Source organism: Gymnodraco acuticeps, unplaced genomic scaffold (assembly GCF_902827175.1).
Source record: "Gymnodraco acuticeps unplaced genomic scaffold, fGymAcu1.1, whole genome shotgun sequence".
In the NCBI taxonomy this organism is placed as follows: domain Eukaryota; kingdom Metazoa; phylum Chordata; class Actinopteri; order Perciformes; family Bathydraconidae; genus Gymnodraco; species Gymnodraco acuticeps.
Window position 1 is genome coordinate 1,200,143 of NW_022992032.1, and position 21,648 is coordinate 1,221,790.

The window sequence follows — 21,648 nt, forward strand, 5'->3', positions numbered from 1 at the left end:
TGGGGCGGATCTAGACAAATATTCATGGGGTGGCAAGAGGGTGGCAGGAGATTTTGAGGGGTGGCATACCCTGACAGAAGTATATGCTGATTTAAATCGCAATCATATCAATCAATTAGGGGTGTAACGGTACACGTACCCGTACTGAAATTATTCGGTACGGGCCCTTCGGTTCGGTACACGTGTGTACCGAACGAATATAGCGTTAAACGTAAAAAATTGAGAACATGAACAACTTTCTGGAAGTAATCTCAGGTATATATCATAGAGCGACCAAGTCATTTCATTGGACGAGAGGCATACTATGAGAGCTGGTCACAGGGATGCATTCAAATGTAGTCAGTAATTTGAGGAACTGTCTAAATGGCGAACGCAGATAAAGTTGAGCTGAAAATCCTCCAGCATCATTGAAGTCTCCAGTTTGGGAACATTTTGGTTTTGCAGTTACGTACAAGGATGACGGACAAAGACAGGTGGACCGAACCAAAGCTGTTTGTCGGCATTGTTCAATTAACATTGGTTAGTACAGTATTGGTTGGCTGGCAATACATCACACTCATTTGAAAAGGCATCACCCGAATGTGAATATCACCGGTACCAAAAGAAAAAAGACTGAAGTGCAAACCCAACTCCCACTAGCATTTAAGCCTCCACCACTCGCAGAAAGTTCAGACCAAGCCAAAGCTATTACAAACGCCAAATATCCTTATGTTGCCATGTTAGCAAAGCGCTACCTGGCTGTATTTCCTACCACTGTCCCTAGCGAGAGGGTGTTCTCCACAACAGGAGACATTGTTAGTGCCAGCAGATCTGCCATTTCAGCAAGCAATGTGGACAAGTTCATCTTTCTTAAAACAACATGAAAATACAATGACAAGCAAGTCCTAATGTCAAGCTGGCTGCTTAGGTACTAGTACAGTTCAAATACAGATTATTTCAGTTCATCGAAATGCTGCACCTTAATGTTTATTTTACTATATTTTGTATTTATTTGAATACATTAGTCACAGTTTAATAATAATTTTTTTTTTTAAATGTAATGTTTTGTGATAATTTTTTCTGCTGTACCGAAAACGTAACGAACCGAACCGTGACCTAAAAACCGAGGTAGGCCTAGTACCGAACCGAAATGTTTGTGAACCGTTACACCTCTACAATCAATGTTAACTTGGAAAGCCACAATATTAATATTTTAACTCAATCACATAGGTGATATTATTGTGGCACATCAGTAAAGCCTTACTTACATAAGGTGGCAGACGTAATTTAATGAATTTTAACTGAACAATAACTGAATGAGTTTGTCTCACTCTTAGACCAGCAGGAGTACCAAATCTATGCAGACTGCTGCAATAAGTACATTAATTAACTGTCTCATCGATGTTTGTCTGAATGAATATGATACTATTAACAATCATATTATTCCTATCAGCTGTCAATCACTGTTAATAAATAATAATAATAGATTTAATTTGTTAGCGTTTTTACAGGTGCTCAAAGACGCTTTACAGATATAGTGAAGAACTGTTATGATTCACATATTCATTTATTATTGAATAAACTATATTTTTTGGAGGAGTTAATGATGAATGTTCATCAAGATGCTTGCTCACCCTCCTTCAAATTTGAAAAACAAGTAATTATATCATTATTGATATACAGTTACAACCTTGACTTTACATCAGAAAGAACAAACATTAAAGAAGTGACGAACTGCATCAGTTAGGGTTAAAAAACGTGTATTCAGCTAAAACATCGCTGCAGTTATTATCCAGTGGAAGGTCCTTACCTACTGGCCTAGTTAAATCAAAGTGGTTACTTTCTGTTGGCTGGGCAGTGTAGTTTTACACACCGTCTTATTTTACTTTCTCAGGACTTAAAACTGTTTTTTGGGGGCAGACCCCCTCAAAGAAAACAATATATACACGCATACAAGGTCATCATCTTAACAGTTTGTTATTCTCATCGACTCATCCGTGAGCAGAGCATCAAGTTGACACGTCTATTACAGCTGAATGCGGCGATTACTATTTTGTTCAGCAAAACGCCTCACAAACTTATTAAGATCAACAGCTGTAGTGCGTTTTGATTCAATGCTGAGTACAGCCAAACTTGACATTCTCTTCTCTGTCATTGTAGACCGCAAATACCTCATTCCTTCAGTGCTTGGGTCCGAAAGGCTTCTCGTTTTGCGCCGTCCCCCCATTCAAGTGAATTCGCCACCAATCATATTTCCACTCTCGCGCCAGGACCGGGGGAGGGGTTACATGACGTGCATCCTGTGCTGCATTCACTTGCACTCGGACATTAGGGACTTTCTCTCATAAATGTCCGATGAGCCACAACTTTTCTTTCAAAACAAAGATGCCAACTGGGGTGGCAGCTGGGGTGGCAAGGCTATTGTTTAGGGTGGCAGTTGCCACCCCATGCCACCCCGGTAGATCCGCCCCAACTAGTATAATGCATAACATATGCGGCTTTCACACCAGCGCTTTTCCCTTTCTAGCTCCGAGCGGGAGCTTTTCTGGTTCAGCTCCAGTTTCCCTTTTCTGCTCCCGCTCTGTTCACACCGCCCAGAGCCCGACTGGGTGCTGCCGCTGCTGCGTCATGACGTCACCATTTACATCGCTGATTTGCTCCCCAACGGCATTACGGCGCTCACAACAACAACAACAACGGGGAACTACGTCGGGTCGATGATCGTGTTGCTTTTAATCACACGAAGCCAGATTAAATTAAATAACGATTTCTCCAACCTTATACTTTTCTCCAGAGTGCCGTGGTTCATTGTTTATTAATGTGTTTCTGCGGCATTTACCGACCGCTGCAGTGCTGGCTGCTCTTCCACGGGAGTTTATTCTCCTCCGTTAGCTCCCGGTTAGCTCACACTGCTGCGGCCGCTCTAAAGTATTCACTGTCCGACTCACACAAGCAGCTGATACATATCCCCAGTTCCCCTTAGCCTAAGTGAATGTGTGTCAGTCTGAATTGACGCGGTTTGGTATCACAACGCTGTTATGAAAGTTTCTCTGGTATAAAATGGGTGATGTTAGCATAGCAACCGAAGCTAAACTGACTACTTGCTATTGCTATCCTATTGTGGCATAAACCGTTTTCTACAGGCACATTTTACCGGCGTATTTTTATTATGATTCTACTTGTGATAGTCGGACACGACAACCTGTGCAGCCCATGTATTGATTCCATCCGATAGCTGCTATAATACAAAACAACACGTCTGCCTCTCTCCACAATGATCAATAACAGTGAACGGATGGTCAAAGTAAGGTAGGCCTACAAATAAACAGAATCACACGAAGCCTGGTTAGTGTTGCCTGACTTTATAAAGTGTGTTTATAAGCACTACTGCTTCTAGGCAGGCATGACAGTCGACCCATGTTCAGGGGAGGTGGGTTTAGTTTCCTGCACGCCTCGACGTAAGAGAGACGTAAGCGACGCCACCTCTTAGCTCCGAAGCTCTTGCCTCTAGACCGACAATTTTTTGGAGCTGGAAGTGAACCGGATTCCGGAGCTAAGAGCCGGCGCCGCTGCGGTGTGAACAGGAAAAACTGGCGCTTTTCAGGCTCCAGCTCCGAGTCGGAGCTGAAAAAGCGCTGGTGTGAAAGGGGCAATATAGTTGTAGAAATAAGTTCCACCTTGACCAGCTGAAACATTAAAGTAAAATAAATAAAAGAGGCGAGGACGGAGCCAGCAAGCGACTAGTTTAGCTTAGCTTTAGCTTATCCTTAGCTTATCCTGTTAAGCAGCTAGCTGTTTGTAGCTCTGTTTGAAGGTTAACATAAGCAACCTGCCAGCATTTCGAAAGCTCTTTTATTTATTGTTTTATTTTGTTTGTTGAATATATCCAAAAATCGCCGAACCTTGTAGTTTAAGAGCGTAGCTATACCTATTTTCCTGCTATCACTTGGCCGGAGGCGACCAACCACAGACAAACACATAACCCTATGTAAAACCACACATGTTGTTTTTACATTTCTGTTTGGGTACAGTACAGATAAAATAAACCAAATGTAACATGCAAATGACTATGCTTTAGAAATGGTGGTAGGCAAATGTAGTTTTCTTAGGAGAGGCTAGCTGGCACCGCGTGTTTCTAATGTTTATGCTAAACTATAGGATAAATGGCTACTAGCTTTATATTTTCCAACATACATGAGAGTGGTATCAATCTTCTATTCTAACGTTTGGCAAGTAAGCAAAAACTGTAGTTTAAATATGGAAAACTACTTCTTAGAAACATCATCAGTATTGAATTAGCAGTTTGACTCCACAGTTCGGCTACCAAAGGGCAACTTTATGAGGATGAAATTACACCTTGTGAACTTGATGACACTGACTCTGTCATCTGCTACCGTTTCAGTTTCCTCGCTTTGAAAATGCCCACAAACATTCACCCCTACAGAGAGGATAAAACCAATGCCAGTAGGGATGAACTATATTGGTAGGTTTCCGTTTCCACCCAGCATTCCACCACCCTCGCTGCTGCGGCAAACTACGCATTGCTAATCTTTCATCCTGTTGAGTGGTCAAATGATAATATACAAGCTGTCTCAGAAACATTACTAAAAGACATACATAAATATAATGATATATATGCTTCCCTAAATATATTATAAATACTGTTGAACACCCAGATCCTGGGACTGTTTTGGTTTCCGTCCAAAGCTCCCAGCAGCCTGACTGATGCCTATCTGTCATGGCATAACAAAATTAAACATCCTTGTCTCAATGGCTTCCTTCCTCCAGCTCTTTAGGAATTGGATGGTGATCTCCACCCAGTTGCCGTGGGAAACATCTCTGTGCTCGGTGTCTCTAATGAGCATCAAATGAAGGGTTTCCTTTTTCTGAAATCCTCTTCTGTTTTGGAGAAGAAAATGCAGGCCTTAAATTAATCAGTCAACACTTCACAGTGCATTTCATCCTCCTAACTGAACGATGTTGTAAACAAAGGTGACTCACGCCTTCAATAAAATCCCACAGCGCACGCCAGGGTTTCCCTTCAGACGGTGGAGCTTTGTACAGTTCTACAGAAGTGTGGCTGAACACATCACAGAGACTCAAGGACATGAGATGCATCTACAAGGTTAATTGTGTATTTGCATATAACTTGCATTCATAGTCATTGAAAATATGTTTGTTATCTGACTTGTATGCAGTGGATATAAATAAACTTGCCTTGCCTTGGTTATACAGATAATTGACTAAGGTAAATGTAGCAATACTCTAATGTAAAAAATGCTCTGTTACAAGTCCTACAATTTTAGCATAAGCGTCAACATATACTTTAAGTATCAACAGTAAAGGTACTCAAGATTCAGAAAGGCCTATTTCAAATGTATTTGATATATAACATCAGCATTGATGCATAACTGTTAATATCACCTGAGGGTTTCATCTGGTGAAGATGGAGCTTATTTCAATAACTTCATAAACTGCTGGGTAGCAAGAACTCAAAAATATTAACTAACATATTTGTTGATTTACGTATTTTATTAATAACTATATCTGCAATCTAGCTAAAGCTGTCACATTAGTGAACTGGAAAGCACATTTGACCTCACAAATCTGGAGATGTAGAAGTATAAAGTGATATAAATTGAAAATGTAAAAGCACTTTACTTGAGTTAAAAGAACTTGGAAACATTCCACCACTGCTCAGATGGTCCCAACTGTAGTTTTCCATAGAGCTTTTGCACTTGTTGAATGATATCCTGCAGATATGCTTTATACAGTTTATTTTTCTGTCACTAATGGGGCGAAGCCTGCGAGCTAGTTCAGGCAGTCAACTCGAGCACCTGTGCTGCATTCATACATAACGCCCCTTGCCACTCTACAACCAACCAAACAGAGTCTCCTTAATATCCCGCTCTATTGAACCTGCAGATCTCTCTCCATGCATTGCTTGCTGCTGCTATGCTGCAGCTCTACGTCGCTGCTGCTTGCTGCCCCACCACCACCCCAGCTTCCACCTGTAGGCTCGGGGGTTAGTTATTTAATCATCACTCATGGTGCTATGTATATCTATGGAGTGATGATGCCCGAGCCTAGTCGCCAAACTCAACTATATGCTGCTTCTAATAAATATGTTAAAGGAACACGTGAGTTGTCTGACTGAAATGTAATCAGTGTGTGTAGTTCATGTAAGTTGAATCAAACAGGCATGGGTGTGTGTTCCTACGCATATGTAATGGTAAGACACAGCTGGTTAGAATTAAAGGCCCGCTGACACACACCGAGAAAAAAAAAAAAGCGAGTTGAAAATACTGCTGTGGAGGGAGCGACTCTAAAAATACCAAGAGGGCTGCAATTAGTGGTGTGTGTGCTGAGCAGCTGCTGCGGTTCAGAGCACTAAGTGTCTCTAATTACTGCTGTGTGTATGTGTGTGTGTCCTGATATGAGCACGCCCAAACCATCAGGGATGTCCTGTCTTTAGTATCTCTATTAACCATTCAGTGTGTGTGTGTGTGTATGTGTATGTGTGTGTATATGTGTGTGTCTATGTGTGTGTGTCTATGTGCAAACCCCAGTGCCCATAGAAGCCTTTCGTGTCCCTGTGGGGTTCCACAAGGACACACACACTGCATGGCTTCATATTTATAATGGGTGTAGGATGGTGTGCGTTTGCCAGCACTCTTCTGGATCTCCATATTTTTCTTTAACAGAGGGCCACATGAAGTTGAACATCACACGTTCTCTAATCTGTCAAACAGCAGCCATTGAGGTGCCTTTATGAAAGACACTGCACCTTCATACGGTTCAGTGAAGTGGAACACTGGTAGAAGAAGCATTTCAAAAAGTTACTTCAGTAAAGTATCCAAACTTCACTGTAGAAATACTCTAAGTCATTCATTCAATATCTTTATTTGTATTGGTAACAGGGGCAAAATCCCCACGCTAAACTTAACTTACACTCTAGCTCTATGTTAACTAAATATATTAGATATCTCCTCACAAACAAATAAAAAAGCTGAATGTGTATTCCCCAAAATGTGTAACTATTTCCATTTTATGCTTCAAAATAATTCGGAAATAAATATTGTTGTTTTTACTCCACTAAATGTTTCCTGATATCTAAGTGAACTTACTAAATGATCTCACAATGTATTGATGGTTAAGAATGAACTACACAGTACACAGTATGCTTTGAAGTATATCATTTACGACCCCTTTTGAAGTACTTTTCAATCATTGTATTGCCAGTTTTTCTGAAGTAATGGAGGAATACTCATCCTTCCTCTGTGTCATTGACTCATCTCCCGGTGATGTCACCTCCTCCACACCTTCACTCTGTTACTCTCTGTCTCCAGTGTCCTCTTACATCTGTTTCAAACTAAGACTTTCCCCTTTCTGTTTCCTCTCACGCCTCTTGTGTCTCTTCTAACACATTTGATCAACAACAAAACTTCCCACCTGATCTTTCTGACTTGTATTTATCCCTGCTTTTTTATAGATTTATTTGTAGGCTGGATTTTAAAGACAGTCTGACTTTTTATTTAATGACCAGTGACCACATTATTAATCTATTAGCCTTTGTATGAATGTCATTGTTCACCAGGTCTCTGTCAGTTTTGAATAATTAAGCACTACTTGTTTAAAAAGTACAACACATATAAATATGTTTTCTTATTTTTATTTCATTTATTTGATCAGCCACAGCACACACTGAGGGTGAGGGTTCATACTATTATTGTTTTGAGCAGTATAACATGTTATACTGGCCAATCTAGATCAAGTGAACTGTTGGTACATGTTATCTTGAGTTTGTCTTATGGTGTTGATTAAGTGTTTTTGTAAAAATAATTATTAAAATGTGTTTTACATTATGATGTAGTGTTTAGTTATGTGGACCCCATTAAGAGTAGTTGCTATATATGACTATTGATACATAGTATGTACGATAATGTGTCTCTGCCTCTGCAGTGGAGCAGGAGCGAGACCTCCTGCAGCCTCGTCCGTACTGGAAGGAGTTTCGCTTCGACCTGACGCCCCTTCCTCAGGGGGAGACGGTGACGGCAGCAGAGTTTAGGATCTATAAGACCCTGACGATGGGCCAGAGGGCCAACCGGACCCTGCACATCTCCGTCTACGAGATCCAGAGAGACAACAGACACAGGTGAACACTGACAGGGAACTTTTTACTGCAGAAAGAATAGAGAGAATGTTCTCTTGATGCCTTTAATTCATTTTTGTGACAGCACCTTCGTAAGCTTTTAAATGCATGCCTTTGACGACTAGAGGTGTATTTTCACAGTGTTGTAATCGTACTTAAGTTAAGGATCTGAATACATCTTTCACCATGGCACAGGTGTATGCTTACCTTTGTTTCTGTAGCAATCTAGGATCTACTCTTAAAAGTTCTGGACTCCTCTTTATATTAAGATTAGCCTACTTTTAAGTATTAAACTCTAATCATTAGTAATATTGCCTGATTTTAGGAGTTAAAGGTCTCTTATTATGCAAAATGCATTTTTTGATGTCTTTTATACATACATAGGCTATGTGTCCCCGGTGTGTCAGGGAACTCATAAAGTGTCAGAAAACAAAATCCTCTCTCTTTTCCTCCATACCCAAATCTCTAAAAACGAGGGTACAACGGATATGACGTAATATCGGCAATGTGGGCTGGCTTTACACCCACGGCCCTATCAGAAACGTCGCTATCAGAAACAATGCGCGAGGTGTTTTGGGCGTAATATGGTCTTTTTACATTAGCAAGCATCGCTAACACTCAGAGCTAACCTGTACTGGAGAGTGTGTGTAAAAAACCAGGAAATAAAGAAAGGAACTCACCTTGTCTACCCAAGAAAATAAGCATTTGAGCTCCATACTGTTTCAGAAATAATCCTTCAGCATTTAGCTGCATCTGAGCAGCTCGTCACAGTGTGGCTGCTGCTCAAAAGGGGGCGGGGCCAGCAGAGAATCAAAAGGGCTGAAATAGAGGGATATGAGGGATCTCTAAAATCTGTTCGGTGTTTTGAGCAAAACACATCATAGACATGTTTTTTATATATTTGTATATATCTGAGACCCATAATATACGCCCAAAAATAGCATGATAGGAGATCTATAAGAGGAATGGCTTATATGTCCTTCACTTTCAGCTTTTTAAAAATCATTGATATTATTTCCTGTGTATTCTCTCAGAGAGCCGGAGCTGGTGCTGCTGGACATGCAGTCGGTGCCCGCAGGACAGGAGGGCTGGCTGGCCTTCGACGTCACCACGGCCTCCAACAACTGGCTGCTCCACCCGCGCAGCAACCTGGGCATACGTCTGTATGTGGAGACAGAGGAGGGTGAGTGCAAAAGTAAATATTACAACCCTCGCTTAGGTGGTGTAAAGTAATAGATGGGCACAAAAGCAGAGAACACTGATAAACCTAAGCTAGTATTTCAGTTTTACAGATAAACTCTATTCCGCACATTAGTAGGTACATTTCATTTAGCGGATGCTTTTATCACAGCAAATGAAATGAAGTGCCGGTATATAGTAAAACATGTTTTTAAAATCATCATCATTAGTATGAGAACCTTTCTTTTTAATATCAAATAATAATTATCTGAATTTTTATCTCCTGTAACATTATATAGAGACTCATTTGAAATGTTATATAAATATCAACCATGAAGTTAAAACACAGGAACACAGAGTGGAGACTATGGGCTTTACCTTTTCCAATAATGTACATTTAGTTTTTGTGTTACCAAAATAATGTATGTTTGGCGCTTCAGATCAAAACCATAACAGATTTCAAAATGCAAGACCAAAAACCATGACTAAAACCATTCAAATGATCAAGCTGTTTGAGATTTGGCCTATCTTTAAGTGCTGCTGTCATTTTTACAAGCCACCAGATGTCACTTCATGAGGCTTCATCAGCCCATCACTATGTGACGTACTCAGCTGGGGATTTACACCCTGATGATTGTAAATGGTTGATTTAAATAGCTCCTACCACTACGACAGACTGAACTTTATTCATATTCCTGTGCCCTCTCCTAGACCGCTCCCTGTCTGCCGGCTGGATCGGGTTGGTGGGCCGCAGGGGCCCCCGCTCCAAGCAGCCCTTCATGGTGACCTTCTTCAGGGAGAGTCAGGTCCCGTGTCGCCCGCCACGAGCTGTCAAGCCGCATCCTCGCAGGAAGAAACCCAAATACGACCTCCCAGTTCCCAGCATTCAAAGTGAGCGTCCAGAAGCAAATCAGCAGACAATGAAAATAGAGATAGACAGTTTGTTTAAACTCAAGTAGAAACGTTATACATGTATTGATTTAAAGGTAGGGTAATGGAGAAACCAGCTCGAGTGCGCTAGAATTTGAAAGTACGCAGCAGATACAAATCTGCCACTTCCTTACAGAGCCCCTCCTCCTACACACACGAACGCGCACATGACCAATGAGGGCACGAGATAAATGTGTGCACAGATGGAAGGCTGACAGGCAGGTAGGCCATCTAGTTATTTTAGTCGGGCCGGCTCAGATGATTGGTCGTGCTTTTTACAGCGCTACGGCTTCCACAGATTAAATGTTTGTATATATTTAGTGTCAAAGCATTTAATGTATTCATTGCTATCGGGATGTTAAGAGCATTCCATGGAATATAACAAAAAGTGTTTCTGAAGTGAATTACCTAACCCACCTTTAACTCAATAATGTGATTTAATAAAGTTTGATGCTAACAATAGGCGCATTCACACTGCGGTACTTTTCCCACAAAGGTTCATGTGAACTCTTTAGTTCGCATGAACTAAGTACAGATCGCGTTCACACTGGAAAAAGTCCCTGTGGGTGGATTAGGCAAATGAAGCCGCTGACGTCACTTGTTCTTCTTCTGCTTTGGGTTTACTGGCAGGCCGCAAACCACTTCACGGCGTATACTGCCGCCCAAAGTCCCCGGCCGGAAGTCCCCGGGGGACTGGCTTCAGTAGAAGCTGCTGGGAGTCAGTAAATCGCCAGAACGCCGACACCTCCTCATCTCCACCACTCCCATGTTTTATTTTGTGTTGCCATAAATTAGTCTCTCTGCGTTTCTGCGCTGGGCTAATGCTAATAATGCTAATGCGAGGATAATAAAATGGCGGCTTCACAAAACTTTTTGGGAGTTTTGCGGGGCGTGGTTTGCAATCCTTCCAGCCAATCAGAAATGTAGCTCTTTTCTCACAAAAGAGCTGCTCGAAAGTCCCTGCTCTCTAGCAGGGACTTTCAAGGGGGTAAAAAGGTTCACATGAACTAATTTTAGTACCGGCTCTTTTTGGTGTGAACGCGATAAAAGAGTTCACAGGAACTAAGTTCACATGAACCTTTGTGGGAAAAGTACCGCAGTGTGAATGCGCCTATTAGCAACTTTATGCTACTGGTTTGCCACACTGAGTGAGGCTGTAGCAGGGCCCTGTGTATTCATCCTATGAACTCAAGTTTCTACTAGTTCATTTGTTGTTTCTGCTTTAAAAATGATCATAGTCACGCTTAATGATTCTCAAAAGATGAACGCTTACTGTAGAGGAAACTTCTGTGTAGCTATGCAGTGGGAGTCACCGACTCAGGAAGGAGACACGGTAGGAGCAGTAGCTTTGATGTCAAACACATGATGGTTTATTTGGAGTTACGGCCGGAGGATTCACATCACAAGTCCAAGAGTCAGAGGTTCTGACTTCACGGTAGAGTTGCCACGTCAATTATGGAGAGCCTCTCTCTTGCCAGCCCATCTAACTGGTTTCGCAGAGAGTAAACAACATATTTGAGAAGATAGCCTAAACAGTGTGGGAACACTGAGCTACTTGCGTCGGACACTTATGACCTCGAAGATTTCACCTTGGAGTCCACAAATACAGAGAAGGAAGTGTCCCAGTGTACCCACAACACAGACCATCTGTGACCCAGTATTGACCGGTCACAGAATGGGAACAATAACATTATTGGCTAAGCAGCCTGTGTCCTTAAAGAAGGTAAACAGACATCAAGGTTTGTCCTGTATGTTACATCTTGGCGTCTATGACAATTATTTCCATAACACTTACTATTTAAGATATACCAATATATCTCTTAATCTAAAAGGCTAGTTCCAAATCCATTCCCTCAGTGAGGATAAACTATTTTGATTTTAATTTCAGGAAAGAAAGCTAGCTTTACAGCATACAGACATGTTGAATGTTCCTGAATGTCTTTTTTATTAACATAAAATAAAATGAGATTAAGCTGTGAAAAGCATTGCTATAATAAAGGAAACATCGTAATTATTAAAAATATATCTAATTATTTTTCAAAAATGATAATCACTACCAACAAAGGGAACCAGCCAGGCACAGGGGGCACTCCAGGAGGCTGGCATCCCCAGAGGAAGGGGCTCCATCCAGGGACGGCTGGCTGAAGGAGAGTGGCTCTGAGGGCGTGCCGGAGGCAGCGTCCTGGGGGGTCGTGGTGGCGGTGGTCGTTGTGGGAGTAGCAGAGGCTGCAGGGGGTGCTGAGCTCAAGGCAGAAGGGAGAAGCGGTTGTTGTGTGTGGTGATGTTGGTGTAGATGGGATAAAGGGGTGGCTGCTGCTCCTTTGGGACCCCTGGCACCCCGTTTGCTGTGGAAGAGGCTGTGGAAGGAGATGCGGCCGTGGCGTTTGCCAGCCGCACGGCACTTAGGGTTAGGGATGCCGCTCACCGAGGAGTGAGGCGACTCGGAGTCCTTTTCTGATCCCATGATCCCAGAAGAGACACACAGGCTCGGGTATTGCCCCCCGAGACACGTTAATGTCTTGCAGAGGGACACTCAGCTTCACAAAAACACACTCAGTCACAAGGGAGGACTTGTCCCCTGTGAGAACCAAACTGGAATGCAAATTATATCTGAGTTCTTGTTACTACACACTCAGTGGCGTTTTTTTTTTATATATACAAAAGTGGTGGGGCACAAAAAACTTAGATGTCTATATATAAGCTTCTGCAGTGAGGTGCATGGCTGGTGAGGCACTGGCACTGAATCTTCAGGTTTACAAATATTATATTTTGACCTAAATCAAAATATAATATTATTTTCAAAAGCTTTTTTTGTCTGATGCTTCAATTAATTTTAAACAGACAGTTCAACAAAAGGATACCCAAAAAATGTAATTTTATCATTTAAATATTGAATTGTTCTCTCTAAGATCCAATTTTCAATAAAATTGCAGTCTTACCTTGACTTGAAGATTAAGTCCATTTGCCTATCCCTCTGGACAAAAATCTCTTACTTTTTTGTAAAGGTCCTCCTTATGTTCTTGTAGTTTCAAAAGTCTATCATAAATCTAATCTAATCAATAGATTTATGATTCGAAAATTATAAAAGTAGGGTAGACATGTGGATATTATCCAGCTGAACAAAACGTGCATTTATCTAACAGGTTTGTTTCCCACAGATCTTATTTGGAGTTATTTTCTAAAATCCTATGGAGAAATCTCATTGCTTTTTTGTCGAGGGAAGCCATGCGCAGCTTACTTCCGGGTTTTAGGATGCGTCACTACAGCTCTCTCGTCTCCTCTTCACACACCACACTTTTCGCGGCACACGTACTTACAGCCAATCAGCTCTGAATTATGTGAGATGACGTATGGTGGGGATGGCAGCACTATGCCCCTATGGTCATTATTTGTTTGCCACACACATTAAACAGGAAAATATTCTGAGCATGCGCAGTGTCGTTTTTACAGTCACCATTGACTTAGACAGTGAGAGGGAGGGGCATGATCGGGTTTTGTCCCACATGGCTCTAAACAGCTCAATAGGCACACTGTAGACACTAATTAGAAGAACACAGACTAAAACAGCAATGTACAGACGAATCAGATGATTAAACATGATCTTAAAATATATTTTATAATTTACTTTTTGCATTTTTTTGTAATCATTATTTTTAATACTTTCTGCTGACACTAGGTGGGGCTGTGCACCTGCCCCTAATGACCAGTCGCCACTGTACACACTTACACACAAAACATGTTATTTTCTTCCTATAAAAATAATACAGTAACACTTGGAAAACCTTAAAACAGACTCATAAAAAGACACGTTGAAATGGACACAGACACATGTAACTCATATATAAATGGATGTTTATTTCTTTAAATATCAGGTTATAAATTCACTTCTAAAATCTGTAATAAAAACATTAAAATACATGTTGAAACCTGTATATGAACATGTACGTACACTGCATACACACACACACACACCACACACACACACACACACACACACACACACACACACACACACACACACACACACACACACACACACACACCTCTGAATGAGCACAGTTGAAAAGTGATACTTGTGTTCACGTATGTATAATTACATTCTGTGTCCTCACTACAATTACAGGCTGTGTAAGCTGATGTTAAGGAATGTGTAAGAAATACTAAACAGCATGCTTTTAAGTTATTTAGTTGCATTTTATTTTTGATTATGTATTTAAGTGTTTGGTTGAAACACCTCAAAAAAGACATTTAAAGGGTTCATTTATTCAATATCCCTTTTCCTTGAAGATGAAAGCAATTTTTTTTTGTTTAATTAATCAGATGTTTAAATTAATTGAACGCGGGAAAACCAGAATATTCTGGAGAAAACCCAACATACAGCGGTAGTCAGAAAACAAACTAAGTAAAAACGGGATTGCTGTTGTTTTTGTTTCATGAATTGAACACAGGGAACCCGGAGTACCCGGTGTAAACCTCCAAAAACCCTTTCACTTAAATAATACAAGACCCTTACCTGCAGACATCTGAGATGGTTCTGCCCACTGAGGAGAAGAATCTGCAGATGTGGCTACCCTGTCTTGGTGTTGTCGTCAGCCGATATGTGGCGATGCCGGCAATGTGTTTCTCCAGTGCAGGATCCTCTAAGTACAAAGAGCTGAGCACCTTTTCCGCGCAGCCGTACACCTTACATAGGTCCCGGAAAATGGCCTTGTCAAGATCTTTCAAGGCCCCAGGTTTGGTACCAAAATCAACCCACTCGATATCGGCCACTGTTTTCTCAAACAGACGACTAACGATGTCATTAACGTTTTCAAGGGCGCAGTCCACTTTAGCTTTCATAAAAACCTGCGAAACCAGCCTCTGCAAGATTATTTTGATGGCCGCTTTTGTTTCCTTGGACGTTTCAACTACTCTCACCGATGTTCGTACCAGTGACTGGCTGTCCTTAAGGGCACTTCGTACTCTATCACTGTGGCCACCAACCTGAGTTTTCCGCCACCACTTCATGAGTGCCATGAAATCCCACACTTTGTTTTGCACCTCAATACGCATCTCCGCATGTGACACTAATGTGTCAGTGTGAGTTGAGGGCTGAGGAGCCACTGATGTGCGAGGTGCCTGCTTTTTCATTTGTCTTGGGAAAACATCAGGCAATTCATGTTTGAGGAGGTATGAGAGGAGGATATCAGTCAGTTCCTTTGTGAACACAAGGACTCCAGCACTGGGAATAGTGGTAAGACCCTTGAACACACTAATCTGATCTCCAACCTGTGTTTTTTTCCCATCCCTTGGCTGAAGCAGACGATCTACATCATCCATAAGTGACTGCACTGTGGACCTGCTGTCAGCTTTGGAGCCCTTCTGAAATGTAGCCTTCAGTTGTGCAAAAATGCGAAGTATCCATGCTTTTGCAAAGTGTTTCGTAAAAAAGTTCCTTATCTTGCGCTCTATATCTTCCAAAGAAAGTTTGTTCTTATCTGTTCTTCCTGATGTTGGGGTTGCTGCCATCTCCTCGAAACCCTCCAGTCCTTCAGCTATTGCCATTGCAATATTGTCTGCAAGAACTGAACTCTCCTGAGAGCTTTGAGAATGCACAACCTCGGAGTCAGTATCAGACACAGGAGTCAGAAGAGGTCCAATGATCTCTTTCACCTCCTTGTTGATTATGTCCTGGACAGTTTTACTTTTTGCAGAGTCAGAGCTGCCAGGGGATGAGCTATTCTCTGGGGTCTCAGTCCTTGCACTGTTGCTTGCCTGCCTCATATCTTCGTCATTTTTTGATTCTGCCAGCAACAAGTGTTCTTTTGGTCGAGAGCACAACAATCTCGTCTTGGCGGCAAATTCCTTTAACATTTTGGTGGCATGACCAACCATAGTATTAAGTTTGTTAGGTTGAGTGACATGCTGGCTTATTGTAAACTCTGCAGAGTGCAAAGTGGTGAGGGAAGAGACGATACTTCTTGCAACCTCTTTACTGATCAAGATTTTCAAGCGCTCCGAGCTAACACTCTGCACTCCTTCCTTCAAGCCCAAGACGTCGGCAACACTCTGAGTGAGTGTGGTGCCCATACTTAACACAATACTCTCCTCCGACACAACAATAGTTGTGTTCACAATACCCTTCAACAAGTGTGAAGTCACAGATGTTACAATGCTTAAAATAAGTTCTGCCAACAAAACTTTAGTTGCGTCATCCGGGGTGCCGATATCTAACAACTGCAACTGTTCTTTAGTTATGCTTTTATAGAAGTTCTCCACCTGGGGACGAACATTATCCACCCTAACCTCCAGTGTGTCCATTGTCTGTGGTGCTCCTTGTCTATCCATGGTATTGTTCCTGAATAATATTGCAGATAATCTCAGAAGTGTTCTGTAAATGTTTGGTATGCGCTGGTGTGTTCAAACTAGTGGAATCTGAATGTGGGTCCTCTTTGCAAACTTCTGAGAATGCTGTGATGACATCATTTGGAAATGGCTTTGAAACCAAAGGCATTCCAAAATGATGTCTATGATGTCATCATCTGATGAAAGTACAAAAGCAAAAGACTGGTCCGTGTCACGGTTGCTAGGCAACGGCAGCACCCATTCCATAATATTTTAAAAATAAACATTTTTAGACCATTCAATCTTGTTTCACTGGAAACGTCTAAAACTCAAACATGTACAACTGAATCAGGAGAACTTCAATCTGAGTTGATCAGGCCAAATATCACCAGATGTTTGCATTTGACAAGGATGGGGAATTCTACAAAGAGATGTATTGTATCTATTGGGATATTTGAAGTTTCACAATATGGAAATCCTCTGTCATGTGGAGATGGGTTCTTCAAAGGAAAACAGTTTGTCAAATCTATACATCTATTACATTATGCAGATTTCAATTTGGGGTAATATCATTTTTAATTCAATTCAATTCAAATAACTTTATTGGCATGACCATAATGACATACACTATTGCCAAAGCTTTGTACAAACAAAACCATGGTGACACATGATGTATAATTAGTGGTTTATCAACTTTAAACTTTAACATTACAAAAGAAAAGTTGACTCAAAATATAAAGTCCTATATTGAACCCCTTCACTTTTATTAAATCAAATTACTTACTTTGATGTAACTAAATGTTTTTTCCTTCTCTGTTCAGATCGGAGCCCTGTTAACACCGGAGCTCAGCCCTGTAAAAAACATGAACTCTACGTCAGCTTCAGCGACCTGGGATGGAAGGTCAGCTCTGCATTTAAGTTTTGAGTCTTCATTTATATTTGCGTTCCACTTTTTAGGTCAATTTTCATGCTGCTTTTGAAGAGAAGAAAAACGATTATATATATATATAAATACTAAGCAAAGCATTTTGAAAATATTCAAATAAGTGACAACGTTTAAGAAATCGAATAATGACTTGAGAAAAGCCAACAGTATATTGAAATAACAAAAAAGCAGATATATATATCTCCTGAGACCCAGAAAGAAAAAGGTTTCAAATGTCCTTTTTTTTTTTTACATCACACAAGTCTTTAGGGTGGTATTAACATAATGACTAGCAAAATAAAAATAAAATTATTTTTATTTTTGTTTTATTGTGTGTCCTTTGTAGAGGACATCGGGTGTTAGTTATGCGAAGCATTATATACAAACAAAATTAACATACAAGTACATTTAGACAACATTAGAGCACAACAACTAAATGCAAGAAATACTGAGCCCTCATTTGTAGTACTCCATCCTTTTTTGAAATGCAGAGATACATCTGACACTTGATGTATGTTTTCCCACTGCATCCGTCTGCCATGAACCCTACAGAAACCTACGTGTTAGTTTTGGCCCATAGTGGACTCCATTTGTGTCGTGTAAAATGGGGGAAATAAAAAGTTAGCAAATCCCCATGTCCTCCTCAGAGGACATTCATAACAACATTTAGTTTTAGGTCAAATCATTATTACACTGCTCTGAAACTCACTACACTAACTCCTAAGATGTTCTCTTACTATAATTAATACAAATATTGAACTCACAACACTGGTAATTACAAAATTACAAACGTACCATTTATCTTTCTATAAATAGTGCTTGTGTTGATGGACGCCATTTTGAAATACAATGAAATTATCTTTTTCAAAGCCACACCCCCACAAATGTCATAAGTTTGAAAAGCCCAGGATGTCCTCTGTGGAGTACAATTGGACGTAATGCTGTGCCATGTATAACCTCAAAGTCATGGACCAAACCCCAATGTGCTCCAGAGGACACACATGAATGCGTGGGTCTCTGGAGGATAGTATAACTTGGAAACAATCATAAGATTACTCACTAAAGTATGTTGAAAATATAACAAAAAGACATATTATAGTATTTCGAAATGATCATAAAAAAGACTCACTTCAGAACAAACTACATAGAACATCATGTAACAAATATCAGAAATATCCTCATAGTATGTTGAAAACATCGGGGGAAAAACGTCATTGTTTGCTGAAAAGGATCATAGACTAAATAAGATTAGATTTCACTTGTCGTGTTAAACATTTCTGAAAAACCAACGGTAACCTTACTGTCATTGCACAGTGTTCAAATAATGAGACATAAAAATGCAGTATAATATATAGAAAATTAAAAAACAAAAGTAGAGTGTGTGTCATTATTTTGAAAAAAACAACGTGGCGTATGACGAAAATACCAGAAAAAGTCAAAGTAAAGTTATGTCGAAAATATCTGAAAAAATTACATAATCGAACATTTATCAAAAACAACCTTAAATTCAACTTTATTGTCATCGCACAGAGTACAAGTAATTGAAATGCTATGTTAGCATAAACACCCTAAAACATCGTAGTATGGAATGTTGTAAATACCAGAAAAAAACGACATAGTATAGTTTATTGAACATTTCAGAAAAAAACGACATAGAAAATATCATAAACACATCACCCTCATCAAGCTCCACTGGCTCCCCATCCCCCAGATCATTCAGGACAAGATCCTCCTGATGACGTACAAAGCCCTCCCTAACCTGGCCCCATCCTACCTGACTGACCTCCTCCACAGACACACTCCCACCCGCCCCCTCCGCTCTGCTGCTGCCAAGCGCTATATAAGTCTCATGTTTTATTATTATTATAAAAACGACATAGTATGTTGAAAAAATCAGAAAAAACAACATAGAAAATATGTCGAAAATATAATTTAAAAAGTTTATTAAAAATCACATAATATAATATGTGGAAAATATCATTTTAAAAATAAGTATAGTTTGCCGAAAATACAACATAGTATAGTATGTCTAAAAGACTTATCCATGTCTTATTGATAGTTGCCATTCTGATTCTTCCTTGATTGAATCATGTTATATAGTGGTGATAGTTCACTAGATAGTCGTGGTGATGTCCCTGCCTGTAACTAGACTCTTGTGGTTCTGCTCAGGACTGGGTCTTGGCCCCCACTGGATACTCAGCCTACTACTGTGACGGAGAGTGCTTTTACCCTCTGGGCTCCTGCATGAACGCCACCAACCACGCGCTCATCCAGCAAGTGGTCAGTACAGCCAACACACACATCGACTTGAAAGTGTATCATTAATGACTTCATACTACAATACTCTATGAGAAGTAAACATTTGTTCTTATGTATACTCTAGACGTAATACCCTTTAATGCTGTTTTCTTGAATTGTGAGTGTTGGGGATAATTCATATTTAATTCATATTTTAAAAAAACTGTACATCAAAACAAAATTGACACTGAGAAGCATTCATTTGACAGCTTTAGTTAAGGGTGACTTTCTAGACCAACATTTGATACATTTTTAAATCACAATATTGTTATATAGTGTTAATCCTGACCAAAAAATACCTCGCCACAAAACTGAATAAAACATATCAGTTATTAGTTATTTTACCTATGATACATTTAAGGATCAGAGCTTTGGTTAAATACCTGTATGTTAATAACTGTGTCCTCTCTGCTGCAGGTCCACCTGCTGAAGCCGGACGAGGTTCCTAAAGCGTGCTGCGCCCCCACCAAGCTCAGCCCCATCTCCGTCCTCTTCTACGACGACAACAACAACGTCATCCTCAAAAAACACCGCAACATGGTGGTTAAGACCTGTGGGTGTCTATGAGAGTGGAAAAGGTTCCACATGGAAAGTTAAAATTTGTATCAAAATGTCCATGGTGGATTATTTCTTTCCAGACATGCACTCTTCCAGCAGTAAATATTTCTGTAAACAAGTTGGATTACAAAGCAAAATAAATCTAATTTAACATATATGTAATACTTTGAGTTCTGATTTAGTATCAGTGGCTTGTGTGTTTTCAATCCAATCCATACTTTAGCTTTTTAAATGTCATTTAAAAAGCTAAGTTAGTTTGTGTCCAAATTGTATGATTGGCTTTTGCACTCAATAGCAGAAACCTGTGTTTGACAACCTTTACCCAACTTGGGAAAGCTACAACTTTTTTGGTTTCTTAACAGCAGTCTTCTCATAGATGGGTTTGCATTTCAGAACATGCTAATTATGACTGTAAACAAGACATTAAAGGACAACAGTACTATTGTTGCAGCTCTAATGTCTATATAAAGAGAATATGTATAATTGTTTTTGAATTAATAAAATAAGTTCACATTTTCTTTTGACTTATGTTCATTAAAAAAAGGACTGAACACTTTTAGAGCAGTGCAAATGATGCAATAACATTTCAATTTAGTGATGTGAAAAAGGTATTTCCGGTTTTTTCCTCACATAAACCAAAGATTATTAAAATAATAGCTGAAGAACTATACACACATAATCTAGTCATATACTACACTTTAATGTAATTAATAAAACACACCTTTCATACAGAAACTCTGTCGATCACATTAACAGGGTACATGCAGGAATCCTGAAGTCAAAGTAAGACCTTTTTTAAGACCCTTTCCACACATTTTAAGACCTCATCGCCACTTGGAGTTCTAACCGGTTACCTTGGCGACACACTTCACCTCACATTGACTATATACAGTATTGATTGTCCTTCCTCCTTATCTTCCAACCATTTGGACGCAGACATGCATTTCCCCATAACGATGTTTAACAACCGGCGTAAACGGACCTCCGCGCTATCAAGCAGTGAGCGTGCCATGTCCTGTTCAGATGACGTCCAATCCAACGGGATGCCATCAATAAACGACACAGAATCACACTACACACCTACGCAATGATTACATTCAGGCAGACTGTAGAACACAACCTCTTTGGACAATTCATATACTTATTGAAAACAAGCTACAAAATGTAAAACCTTGGAAAATGCCGTTTCATACTTTTTAATAGCCTTGATTTTCGCTAAATTGATTGATCAACTTTGAATACTTGTTAAGACCACGCGGACGCCCTGATTGATGACATTGTTCAATTTATTGAAAAAGGTTCA

At 40.2% G+C, this 21,648-nt stretch overlaps 1 protein-coding gene across 1 annotated transcript in view; it reads left to right on the forward strand.

Annotated features, from left to right (window-relative positions):
- bmp8a (bone morphogenetic protein 8a) overlaps nucleotides 1–20,862 on the forward strand; it is a 31,283-nt gene extending 10,421 nt beyond the window's left edge. The window contains 6 exon segments of the mRNA XM_034201617.1: nucleotides 7,942–8,134; nucleotides 9,166–9,314; nucleotides 10,022–10,201; nucleotides 17,386–17,465; nucleotides 19,659–19,769; nucleotides 20,205–20,862. Of these exon segments, the coding sequence (XP_034057508.1) occupies nucleotides 7,942–8,134; nucleotides 9,166–9,314; nucleotides 10,022–10,201; nucleotides 17,386–17,465; nucleotides 19,659–19,769; nucleotides 20,205–20,354 (863 nt within the window). The 3' untranslated portion in view covers nucleotides 20,355–20,862.
- The last annotated feature ends 786 nt before the right edge of the window (nucleotides 20,863–21,648 follow it).